We start from the raw sequence: 12,819 nt of genomic DNA, 5'->3' as shown, positions 1-12,819 counted from the left end.
AACTAGAAGTTCTTTATAAAGAAAAAATAGATTTAACTGCAAACTTGCATAAAACTTCATGTTCACAAAGTTTATTGACAAGTTTTAAAAATATTTTTTATCATAGTCCCCAAATTTTAAACAGGCTACAAAAGATAAAAGGCTTGTTTTAATGCTTTTGCATTTTATTTTACAATCAATCAATGCCTTAAGTCTAGAACCAGTGGACATCACCAAATGCATCTCCCTTAAAATCCTCTGCCAGGCCAGTAGCTTAATATTTGTGGGTCTAAGATTCTGTGACATTTTCTTGCTTTGGGAAACTGCTTTTCAGTCAATTGTCCAATTACTTTTGAGACTGCGTATAAATATGCCTCCAAATCATAAAATGTTAATGCAAAACTTTTGTTAAGTCTCTTTAATTAAGCTGAAAGTCTGAACATAAACTGAAACTTGACCATTTGGTTTAAAATCCACCATGTTGGTTTAAAGAGACAAAACTACAAAAACAGTTTCATCGTCCAAACAACGATGGACCTAAATGTACAATCGACAAATGCTTTTGACTTAATGTGTTTTCTGAGATTATCTTTTCAGTATTTTATATTTTCATTAATGATTAGAAATAAGAGAAAACACACACTGAACACATTTTAGCTATCTGGGAATCAAACTGGCAACTCTTTTCAGAGCATTTAAATGTCCACCCAAGGAACTCAGCTATCCAGTCGTCCCACTAAAGTGTATTTAATTTGGCGGAGAGGAACACAGAGAGACAATTTGAACTTTCAGCACCATGTTTGCAGCTGAGCAAACAGAATTAGTATAGAAATAATTGAAACATCACTTAATTAGTATTAGTAGCAAGAGAAGTGGTCGCAGAGGGAAAGAGTGTACTTGGGACTGCAGCTGAGTGTCTGTCTCTGTGCCTAATTAAACCTGCTCAGTCACATGTAGTGACTACAGTTCTTGAAATGCAGTCTTTGTATCACCTAAATCCTTTCTTGGACATTTTTACATATTTGAATACATTTTCACAGGTAGGATTTTCAGCTTGACTTCCACGTCCTTTGATGGAATAATCTTTGCTCAAAATTAAGTTTTAAGTGACTGGATGGATGTATTAAACAATCACAGGTAGTTTCGATTTCCACTGTGACACCAACACTGTCAGCTCTCTTTCACAACAGAGGTAAAAAGAATTTCTTCTCTTTAAAATATTTAAAAATTGCACATGTAATGTGTTATGGCAAAAATTATAATGACAGAAAATCCCAAAGCTGTAGCAGGAATTAGTTATTAAAAGAATTGATTGCTTCATTACTATTTTAATTATGTGTTTTGAAATACACTTTTCTGTTTCTCTCAGTAAGGTCCAGCCTCTCTGTCTGCGTTTTACTGTGTGTCTTGCTGGGAGTCTCATATTGTGATTTACCGGTCCATTTTGATGCTTGTTTCCTGTGGTAAGAAAATGCTAATGAACACCACAGCACTAGCAAGAGCTTCTCCTCTCTCTGCAGAAATGATGTGATGTTATTTTCTGCCATGAGAGTGGATAATGGAATTTCTTTCCCTCTGTTATCTTTCTTTTCCTCGACCATACTGTTTTTCCCCCCCGCATCCTGTCTCCTTTTCTGCTCTCCTTCCCTTGTCTCACTGCCCTGTATTTGTGTTTGTGTGCATATTGTTTTGAGGATTATTATTAGCTATCAAGTCAAATTCATAAATATTTCCTGCTTCATAACAGGCCAGACAATTCATGTGAAAAGAGATGGCGGACGAAGGCTCTGGCGGCTCCACTGAGTGAAAATGATCAAGTCATTTCCATCACCACTGGTGCTCATTTACAGATTTCACCTAGAAATAAATTATAGAGCAGGAATGATAAATTCAGATGGTATTTACATGCTATGACAAGCTTTTGTTTTCAATAGTAATGACTAGAAAAATCTGGTTATCCTGTGCAAGAGCTTCATCAAAATTAAAAATTTAGCTGAAGCAACAAGTGTTATATATAAGGTACAGAGCCCTTCAACATTGATTTGATTCAACCTTTAAATGGTGTGGACTAAAAGTATTAATGCATCGCAGCTTGTGGTTTACATGTCTTTTAGCAGACATCTGTTTACATATACAGTAGTGAACAGGCAGAGGATAAATGAGAAATAGATTATTTGGATGGCAGGAGGGTAGAACAGGTAATCCTCGAGTATTGACTGCAGATGAACTCTTGGTATCAGCAGTGACATATACCACAAGGATCAAGCGTCTAATACAAAGTGTGATCAATTGTTCTGCCAATCAATTAAAGTAACATTGCAAGGAGCAGCATGTAAGGAATAAATTAAAGAACTTTGAAATTTTCTCTGCAGGACTTCACTGAAGGGAAAAAGTGGAAAAGCCATCATGTAATTAGTCCATTTGAAAAGAATAATAATGAATGGGATTGTCACGTAGGCTGCTCATTTGAGACCAATAATAGATCATATAATTAGCATATGGTTAGAATCACAGTCTTTTTTCCCATTGTAATTAATCATTTGGTTGAATGGACTATCCACAAAGATCTAAAGCCTCATGAGCTGGAACTCAGAGCGCACCTTTCAGAGAAACATTAAAACCAGTGGAAACACTTTCACAATGACATATGTTGCAAATTATAGATTGGATAATAAAGATTACAGTTCGTGACATCAGGCTATGGCATCAGTGATATGGGTTCATCTTAATTTGTCGCTTTTAAATGTTCAGGGTTACTGCTGTGATTAAAAGTATTTTACCCCATAATGTTTTTCTTTTGAAAAATCACTGATAAATATAAATATAAATTTCCTGAATAAAAATTAAACAATAAAGTAGAAACTGAGTGGAATCAGCAAATGGGGAAAGAAAACTCCCAAAACAAAGTCAAAAACAGTAAAGTCCCAATTGGATGCAAACAACAATGTCCAGGCTGATAAACCTGTTAGCTACAGTCATGTGGAAAAAGAAAGTTTTCCTATGACTATGCAGTCCTGTGAAAAAATGTACCCTTGAAGTTTTTTGTTGGTTTTTTTATGTTTGACTTTTTATTTTGGCCCCCTCATCTTCATAAGGTGTTTACTGAGGTTTATGGGCATTTGTTTATGTACAGTTCTCTTATGGTCTTACCACAGCATTGAAAGGTTGAGGTCTGGACTTTGACTGGGCTACTGCAACACCCTGAATCTTTTCTTTTTCAGTCATTCTGTTGTAGATTTGCTGATGTGCTCAAGATTACAGTCATATTTCATAGCCCAATTTGGCCCAATTTTTTCTTGTCAGACCAATGGGCTCACATTTGACTCTAGGATGCTTGGGGTTCATGGACGACTCAAGGTACACAGGTCCTATGGCTGTACTTGACAGTTGACACGAGGTGTTTGTGGTGACATACATGTTTTGCATTCATCAAACATGGTGCTGTTGCATGATGGTCAAATATTTTCAACTTTGGCATCATCTGTCCAAAAGACGTTGTTCCAGAAGTCTTGTGATTTATTCAGACGCAACCGCAAACCTGAGGTGTGCTTCTATGTTCTTTCTTTCCAAATAAAACATACACTCAACAAAAATATAAACGCAACACCTTTGTTACTGCTCCCATTCCCCATGGGATGGACATAGAGACCTAAAATTCATTCCAGATACACAATATAACCATCCCTCCCAAACAGTGGTCACAAATCAGTCCAAATGTGTGGTAGTGGGCACATCTGCTATATTGAGATCCATCCCACCTCACAGGTGTGCCACATCAGGATGCTGATCTGACATCATGAGTAGTGCACAGGTGTACCTCAGACTGCCCACAACAAAAGGCCACCCTGGAATGTGCAGTTTTTTGCGCTATTGGGGGTCTGGGGACCCAGAACCGGTCAGTATCTGGTGTGACCACCATTTGCCTCATGCAGTGCAACACATCGTCGCATGGAGTCTATCAGATTGTCAATTGTGGCCTGTGGAATGTTGGTCCACTCCACTTCAATGGCTGTGCGAGGTTGTTGGATATTCGTGGGAACTGGTACACGCTGTCGTATACGCCGGTCAAGCACATCCCGAACATGCTCAATGGGTGACATGTCCAGTGAGTATGCTGGCCATGCAAGAACTGGGACATTCTCAGCTGCCATCTGCCCTGAACAATGTGAACCATGATTCATCCGTGAAGCGCACACCTCTCCAACGTGCCAGACGCCATCGAATGTGAGCATTTGCCCACACAAGTCTGTTACGGCAACGAGCTGGAGTCAGGTCAAGACCCCGATGAGGACGACGGGCATGCAGTTGAGCGTCCCTGAGACGGTTTCTGACAGTTTGTGCAGAAATTGTTTGGTTGTGCAAACCAATTGTTCCAGCAGCTGTCTGGGTGGCTGGTCTCAGACGATCTTGGAGGTGAACCTGCTGGATGTGGAGGTCCTGGGCTGGTGTGGTTACACGAGGTCTGCGGTTGTGAGGCCGGTTGGATGTGCTGCCATATTCTCTGAAACGCCTGTGGAGACGGCTTATGGTTGAGAAATGAACATTCAATGCACGGGCGACAGATCTGGTTGACATTCCTGCTGTCAGCATGCCAATTGGACGCTCCCTCATTGCTTGTGGCATCTGTGGCATTTTGCTGTGAGACAAAACTGCACATTCCAGGGTGGCCTTTTGTTGTGGGCAGTCTGAGGTACACCTGTGCACTACTCATGCTGTCAGATCAGCATCCTGATGTGGCACACCTGTGAGGTGGGATGGATTATCTCAATATAGCAGATGTGCCCACTACCACACATTTGGACTGATTTGTGACCACTGTTTGGGAGGGATGGTTATTGTGTATCTGGAATGAATTTTAGGTCTCTACGTCCATCCCATGGGGAATGGGAGCAGTAACAAAGGTGTTGCGTTTATATTTTTGTTGAGTGTACTTGTTCAATCTTTTTTCTAATTTTGCTGTCATGAACATATAACACGCTAAATGAGCTACATCTGAGATGTAGGTTTCTTGGGGTTTTTTTGTAAATTCTGTAAGCATTGCACACTCTGACCTTGGGGGGAATTTACTGGGACTTCCACTCTTGAAAAAAAGTGTGGCATTGTGTTAGCGCACAACTAAATGCTCCAGACCAGCAAAACCAAAACTACCATGAACAGAACTACCAAACAATTCTGGTTTTGTAGAGTACAGCTTATCAAGTGCATCTGATTTGCAGAACTTGACTGTATCAGGACCTGTAACTGCTACCCTCCAGACTCCAAATATAGACTTTGTAAGCCTGTAAAACAGAGTCATTATCTCCAGGCTGGTGTGTGAAGGCATCATTCTCCAAAGAACACCTTCTAGGACATGCATAAACAGTCTTGCAAAGTTACTGCAGAATGCTGTAGTAGTTTAAGAGTCAAGAGTGGCTAAAGACAGAGGCTAATTACTGGAGGAATGGGCAGAACATGTCAGAACATGTCAACTGGTTTGAGACGCAGACGAAAAGATGAAAGATTTTCATAATTGCCAAAAATTTCCACCACGCTGACATTTCATTCTTTCTCATTCTACCAAACTTTTGAACTGCTCATAAAAAGTACTTATTAGTTTTCAATCTTGGTTCTCTAAATATGTACTTCACACTATATAGTAGAGCTGGGCGATATGAGATTTTTTCATATCACGATATGTTTTTTTCATTTCAGGCGATAACGATATCTATCACGATATAAGCCAAATAACTATATTTGTAAGATTTAAATGTGCCGTTGCTCACAAGTAAAATGTGAAATAATCAGCAGCTTGTTTTTAAATATTTATTTCCCATAATAAGTTCAACAGGGTAGATGTACTTAAGGAACATGAGACTTTTTCAGATAAATAAAGGCAAATATTGCAAACTACAAAAAAGGCAGCCGCTAAAGCGTTTAAGTTTCAAAATAGAACAAATGAAACAGACTAAATTGTCAATTCCACTTAGAAACAAAATATTAATTCTAAAAATAAATCTTAGTTTGTTTTACAGAAGAACAGACAAAACTGACTAACCTTTGTCAATATCAAATAAACTGAGAACTAAAAGGAAATTCTCAATCTCTCCTTGTTGTATAGCTTAGCTTTTCAAACAGTTTTAACAGTTACTTTAGTCTGACAAAAGCCGAATGACGAATTAGCGCTTCCAGTCAGAGACTGAGGCTACGTCCACACGTATTTTTGAAAACGGAGATTTTCCGTTTTCGTTTTAAAAAATAATCCCGTCCACACATAAAGGCAGAAATGAAGGAAAACGCTGCTATGAACATGCCAAAGCAGCAGGTGGCGCTAGATTCCTAACCGTGCAGAAATGTTGGCCAATCAGAAGTCTAGAAGCCTCGGTGGGAAAAAGTAAACAAAGCTGCGGCATAGAAGCAGAACCGAGTCGTATGTGTGGAGGGACAGTAACTGTGTGTATATGTAAGCATTTAAACACTGCAGAGAGTAGAATTAACAGTAACAGTATTGTAGAAATTCATTTCACCGAAACAATAAGTGGCGCACAGTGTGACGCATGCACCAGTTTATTGTATTTCCAGACTTGCTTTCGGCACAATTTACAGTGCACGCTACTCTGTTTTTTGTCAGACTTGAAATAGCCGAAATACCTTCAAACTACGGAACTTCTATGGCTCTTCCGTTCGACAATCTCTCCGGCATTGGAACCATCATCGGTTTTCTCTTCGGTCACGCTCGGTTGATTTTTCTAGTCGGCACACTCATTTCCTCCATTATGCGCTGGCTGCTTCCCAAACAAACACACGTGCGGCTTGGCACTTGTGCTGTACGTAGCAAGTCACGCGACGTGACGCTGCGGCTGTGATTGGTTCAGCTCTGCGCTACTGAATTTGGATCGGCTGACCTTTTTTTTTTTTTTTTTTAAGAGGACAAGAGCGGCGAGGTCTATCGCGATAGCTTAATTTCTCTATCGAGTAAAAGTTATATCGCGATACATATCGTTATCGTTCTATCGCCCAGCTGTACTATATAGATATGCTGCCTTAAGTTTGAGGCATACTTAGCTGGCATTTGACAAAAACAAAACAGATGCTGAAACAGCAGATGAGGAACATACAAAAATCTGACATATCACCTCATTCACAATAAATCAAAATCCTCTTGAACACATAGATTCTTTCTCCAGTACAACGACATGCAAATACTTTGGTCCATTCATATACATACACACAACACTGAGATCTTCTCATATATATGCATTGACAATGTAGCACCAGCTAGCACCAATTTAGACTGTAATGGGGAAAAATGCTTGTCTTTTTGCTGCCATCATGATAACAAAAAGATGGTGAAAACAAAGGCACACTGTGCATACTTATAGAAGTAATTTCCATATCTGATGTTTGAATTCATGCTATGTTGTGGAGAGAGATAAACATAGTGTGTTTAGGGGTTGTTTTCTATCTCTCTGTTTTTAATGCATTCAATGTTTTTCCATCCTGCTGCTCACTGAGCTATTTCCCATGCCACTTTTATAGATGCATCTCTCTTATTTCAGGGCTGTACTCACGTGATTTAAGAATTATGGTGGCAATACTGCAGAATAGAAAACCAAATGGTGCTGTTGTCTGTAGAAGGAGAGAGGCATCCATCATGCTAAGACCAGAATAAAGGGCAGCAATGGGAGTAATTATCTGTGGTAAAAGACAATGATGTGTGACTGTAGAAGAAACTCATGAGCGAAAAACACTGTGAACCCAATGACTTTTTTATCAGCTGAGACTTAGAGTTAAATAAGGCACATTTAGCAGATGCCTCAGTCAGCTCAGTAGTTCTGTGTAAATAACTAATACATTTGACAGTTACACTGAATTTCATGGTGCTCTTACCAGTACCAGTACTTCAAAAAGTTTTCATTTCAACAGTTTTTCCATACGATTGCAAATGCAGTTTCCATGTGGTTTTCATGCATTTTATTATACACTAAACAGTCTTATTATTATAACACCCTTATTAGGTACACATTATCAACACCAGGTTGGCCCCCTTTTGCCTTCTGAACTGCTTTAATTCTTCATGGCATCGATTCAACAAGGTGCTGGAACATTCTTCAGAGATTTGGGTCCACATATACCAGATAGCATCGCACAGTTACTGCAAATTTGTCGGCCGCACATCCATCCATCTCCTGTTCCACCACATCCCAAAGGTGCTCTACTGCATTAAGATCTAGTGATTGCTGAGGCCATATGAGTACAGTGAAATCAGTGACATGTTCAAAAAACAATTTAATGTGATCTGAGCCTTGTGACACAAAACGTTATTCTGCTGTAAGCAGCCATCAGAAGATGGGTACACTATGGCCATAAAGGGATGGACATGGTAAGCAGCAATACTCAGACAGACTATTTGTTTAAATGATGCACAGTTAGTACTAACAAGCTCAAAATGTGCCACAAAAATATCCCTACACTATCATACCACCACCAGCACCCTAACCTGTTTATACAAGGCAGGATCTAAACATATTTTCAGGTTGTTTACACCATATTGTGCATTTAGAGATGTTCTTCTGCATAACTTAGCTGTAACAAGTGGTTGCTTGAGTTACTGTTGTCTTCCTAGCAGCTTGAAGTAGTCTGGCAATTCTCCTCTGACCTCTGGAATCAACAGGACATTTTCACCCAGAGAAAGCTTACTGGATATTTTCTCTATTTCAGACCATTATTTGTAAACCATAGAGATGGTTGGATGGGAAACATTCCAGTAGAGGAGCAGTTCATGAAATACTCAGACCAGATAGACTGGTATCTAAAGCCATGCTGCTTAGATCATCTTTCTCCCCTATTGTGATGCTCTTGACCATGTTTATATGCCTATATATACTGAGATGCTGACATGTGATTGGCTGATTAGATAGTAACATTAACAAGTTGTTGAACAGATGTACCTAATAAAGTAGCCAGTGAGTCTATATATAATCATGCAGATATGCAGTTCATCTACATCAATAGATGCAATAAACTGAGTATGTGAATTGCCTAGAAATCAATAGAAATGCTGCAGAGATACACTGCCAAGGAAGCCAAGCGAAAGCAAAAGGAGGAAAAGGAATAGAGGAGGAGTGAATTTGTGTGTGGCATTAATGTCCCATAGATCATCTTGAATAATTTGAAACCAGAAGTCCTCCTTAAAACCATCTCCAATGTTTGGTCTTTGATCAGCCTTTGGATCAGATCTCAACAGTTCAGTAAACATACAGAAGGCAAGAGGAAGTCAAGGTCACAACTGACATGATATCTACTTTGTGGTCCTCCGCTGTTTCATTATTGATTCAAACTTCTGGAGAATTGAAGACAGAAGCACAGCATTATTGGTAGTGTCATCAGTCGAGTCATGTTTAGTAACACAGGCTTTTTTAAAACAAACTCCAAAAGCAGTTTTAGAGGCTCAAACTGACAAAGTCTATTAAAAATAAATCACTTTGTTTTACACTTCATTGCCATCTTACAATGTGCTTGCCAATCCACTAGAACAACTTGAGAGGGCTGTACAAAATCAGTCAAAAGTTTTAGTACTCAATTTTTCAGGGGTGATACAGCATGTAATTTATAATGTATTCTATCTATTATAAATAGCCCTACTTCTTACAGTATTGTAGTAGTGATGCACCAGAGGGTAAAATCTCATATTCCAGCAGATATTCATTTGTAAGATAAAAATTCTATCAGAATTGTTTGCATAAGTGTCATTAGTGTTTTGTATTTACATATTTATAGCATCATCATCCATCCATCCTCTCATTTTGTTCCTTATCCAATTTAGGGTCACTGGGTGGCTGCACTGTAAAATCTAATTAGTTCCCAGAACTAAACTATCCAAACTTTTTGCCTCAAAATAACTAAGTATAAGTTACTCAAGACGACCAGATTCTTTTTGATTCTTATTCATTCATTGTTATTCACTTTTTCATTGCGAGCATGGACTGGGAACTAAATATATTAATATAAAAATAACTGACATTAAAAATCATAGTGATCATATGCAGATAGATACAGGTAAGGGAATCTCACTCAGTGGCTAACCAAAGCTGATACATTGAAAAAAAAGTTATACTCTCTGAAATTAAAGCTATGCAACACTCTTCATAGTAAGCTAAAGGAATGTGTCTCTCTCTGTCTCTATCTGTCCTCTTCTCAGGCCTTGTTGTGGCTCGTCTGCTGTCTGTCATCCAAAGCACACTTAGAGGCATGTACAAGTACACCATGTAACTGCTTTTCTGTAAGAGCATCACACACATACCTGTTCCCATGATAACATTCGGAGAAGTATATAAATGAAACTCATGGGATTGCCCTGGTGAGCAATTGCATAGACATTCACTGTGTATGCTTTTGCTTCCTTGTGAATAAAATAAACGTGTTGGAACTCACACCTCTGTGTGTCTCACTTTATATCAAACTTTCATAGTGCTATTCCTCACTGTAGACAAGGGGAAAAAAGGCAGATGTCTTCCAATGTCTATGTGTATACTTTTTTTCCCATCCCCAGACATGGAAAACCTTCAAGGACTTTGACAAATATTAAACTACTACAACAGAGCCAACACAAAGACAAAATAATCTTTCTGTGGAAGGAAGCATCGTTTTCTGTTTCTCGAACAGCGAAAAAACAAAAAAAAAAGAATTTATACAGTTTGTATGTGATCTTCTTGCTGCTTTCCAGGATTTTGAAGGGGAGTGTAACGCTAACAAAAATAGCAGAAATATACAAGATAGAATTAGTTCACTAATCAACCCATTCAGTTTTTGCCTCTACCTATCTAACTTACAGTTCCACTGTAAATCAGCTCTGCTGACATCTACTTATTTAGAAATACTAGCAAATATTATTAATTCAACCTTGCCTATTTCATGTCTTCCAATCACAAAGTCCCTTATTGCAACACAAAAGCAAGCTAGTATGAAAACGGTAATAATTTCTCAACAATTTGTGCGCTTAAAATTTATTGAAACAAAGGATTGTTTTGTGCTACTGAAAATCTTTCATACTTACCCTGATTGGTTTAGGGTAAGATTCATGCACTTTGCAAAAAACGCACTCATCCCACTAGTAACTGTGATATATGCATTTCCCTTATTTGATGCTACAGAGTTGTAGTACATTAGTAATATTAATAGACAAAGAATGCCCAGAAGCTTAATTAATGTAGGAAGAACATTTGGTGTATTTTCTTCACTGCCCACCACTAAAGAGAAATGTGATTGACTCATCTTTCTGTTCGCCTCATTCTGTCGGTGAATAATTCTTCTGCTTTTTAACAGGTCACTTAGAAAATAATGAAAAAAACAAAACACATCAAACTCTTCTTTGCTGGATGTTTATCTTACATTTTCCCTTTATAGACAAGCATCTTTTTGTAGGATTTCTTGCACACCAAATGCAAGAAATCGTTTCATTTTCTGTACCCTGACAGCGGGGCCTTGGCTGTTGTATAATTTAGCACTTCTGTCTCCCTCCTTCGTAGCAGGCTGTTGTGTATGTCATCAAAACACTGGCACTATCTTCATTTTTAGAGGAGCTCACAGCTATTAGTTCCCTGGAAGTTCTCCTTAGGGATTCAGTTCTTTGAAGACTGAACTAATAAATGAAAGCTTCAGCACTCTCTTCTGCTCCTCCTCTCAGTCTTGCCTGCCTACAATTTGGCATGATGCAGCAAAGGGTATGAATACACTTTTTATTAGATATTTGAATTTTTTTATTTTTAAACTTGAAGATCCAATTTAAAAAAAATCTGTTATGGGTTATTAATTGCTGATCGATAGTGATACTTGGGCATATCAGTTTTAAGTTATACAATAATATAATAATAGACAAAAGTGCCCAACAGAGATGGGCAGTAACGCGTTACTGTAATCTGATTACTTTTTTCAAGTAACGTAAGGGATTACTATTGCAAAAACGGTAATTAGATTACTGTTACTTTCGCGTAGGAACGCTGCGTTACTGCGTTACTAAAACCGTGATTTTTTTGCGAGAAAGTCTCATGACAGTGACGTAAGCGAGTGCGACGTTTGTGACAACAGCTGTGTGCAGATCAACAATGGATCACGTATCGATTGTGGGAGAGAGTATGAGCATGCAGCGTTTAAAGCATGGAAGTACTGACCTTACTTTGAGTTTGATTCCATAAAAAGTGACAAAAACATTAGCGTCCATCGTGCGTGGGAAGAAAACTTCTTTTTACAGCGAAAAAACCCCCTAAACTTCCAAGCAAGCACCGAGTGTGCTACGACGTAATGGGAAACTCACAGAGAAACTCGCGGATTCTTCAACTGACTGCGGCACACCTGCACCAGGGTAAACCTCCGCCTACCGTAGTCCTGCTTTACAGGTGAAAATAGAGCAACAGGACCGCTGAGTCTTTGACTTTATTTATGTTCTGCTGTGTTTTACTTGCATCTATTTGAAAGAGTGAGTGTAAACACAAAAAATATTTTATTTTGTGTGCTGGAATGTGCAGAAAATAGGTTTAAATGTTAAACTAATTTCTTCCAGTCAGAGAATGTTGCATATAATTAAATTTTTGCTTGATGCATAAAGTTAAAAGATTAAAACTGATAAAACAAGTGAAAAAAGAGACTTTTCCATTTGATTACATTTTGTATGATGGATTATGCAGAAAAGGTAGAATTGGGCTGAAAGATCTATCGCTTTATCACCTCTTCAGGTTGTAAATCGTGTTTTTAAAAAGTAACTAAGTAACTAAGTATTTTGCACAACTCTGTTGCTTGTGAAGCTCGCACACAAGAATTTCACTCACATGTGCTGTACCAATGTACCTGCACATGTGATGTGACAAT

General features: G+C 38.5%; 1 protein-coding gene across 2 annotated transcripts in view; it reads right to left on the bottom strand.

Moving 5' to 3' along the window:
• The window catches only part of LOC309715742 (uncharacterized protein), a 41,398-nt gene extending 28,835 nt beyond the window's left edge, over window positions 1–12,563 (bottom strand). The window contains exon 1 of one of the 2 annotated variants that reach the window (XM_082549093.1): window positions 12,126–12,563. In XM_082549093.1, the coding sequence (XP_082405219.1) occupies window positions 12,126–12,175 (50 nt within the window). In that variant the 5' untranslated portion in view covers window positions 12,176–12,563. The remainder of the gene's footprint in view (window positions 1–12,125) is intronic. The other variant, XM_082549092.1, reaches the window with a different exon arrangement.
• Window positions 12,564–12,819: the final 256 nt, after the last annotated feature.

The sequence above is a fragment of the Aulonocara stuartgranti genome (assembly GCF_965226115.1).
Source record: "Aulonocara stuartgranti genome assembly, chromosome: 10".
Lineage (NCBI taxonomy): Eukaryota > Metazoa > Chordata > Actinopteri > Cichliformes > Cichlidae > Aulonocara > Aulonocara stuartgranti.
The sequence above is the reverse complement of the archived record's forward strand: the minus strand, read 5'-3'. Positions and strand labels throughout refer to the sequence as shown.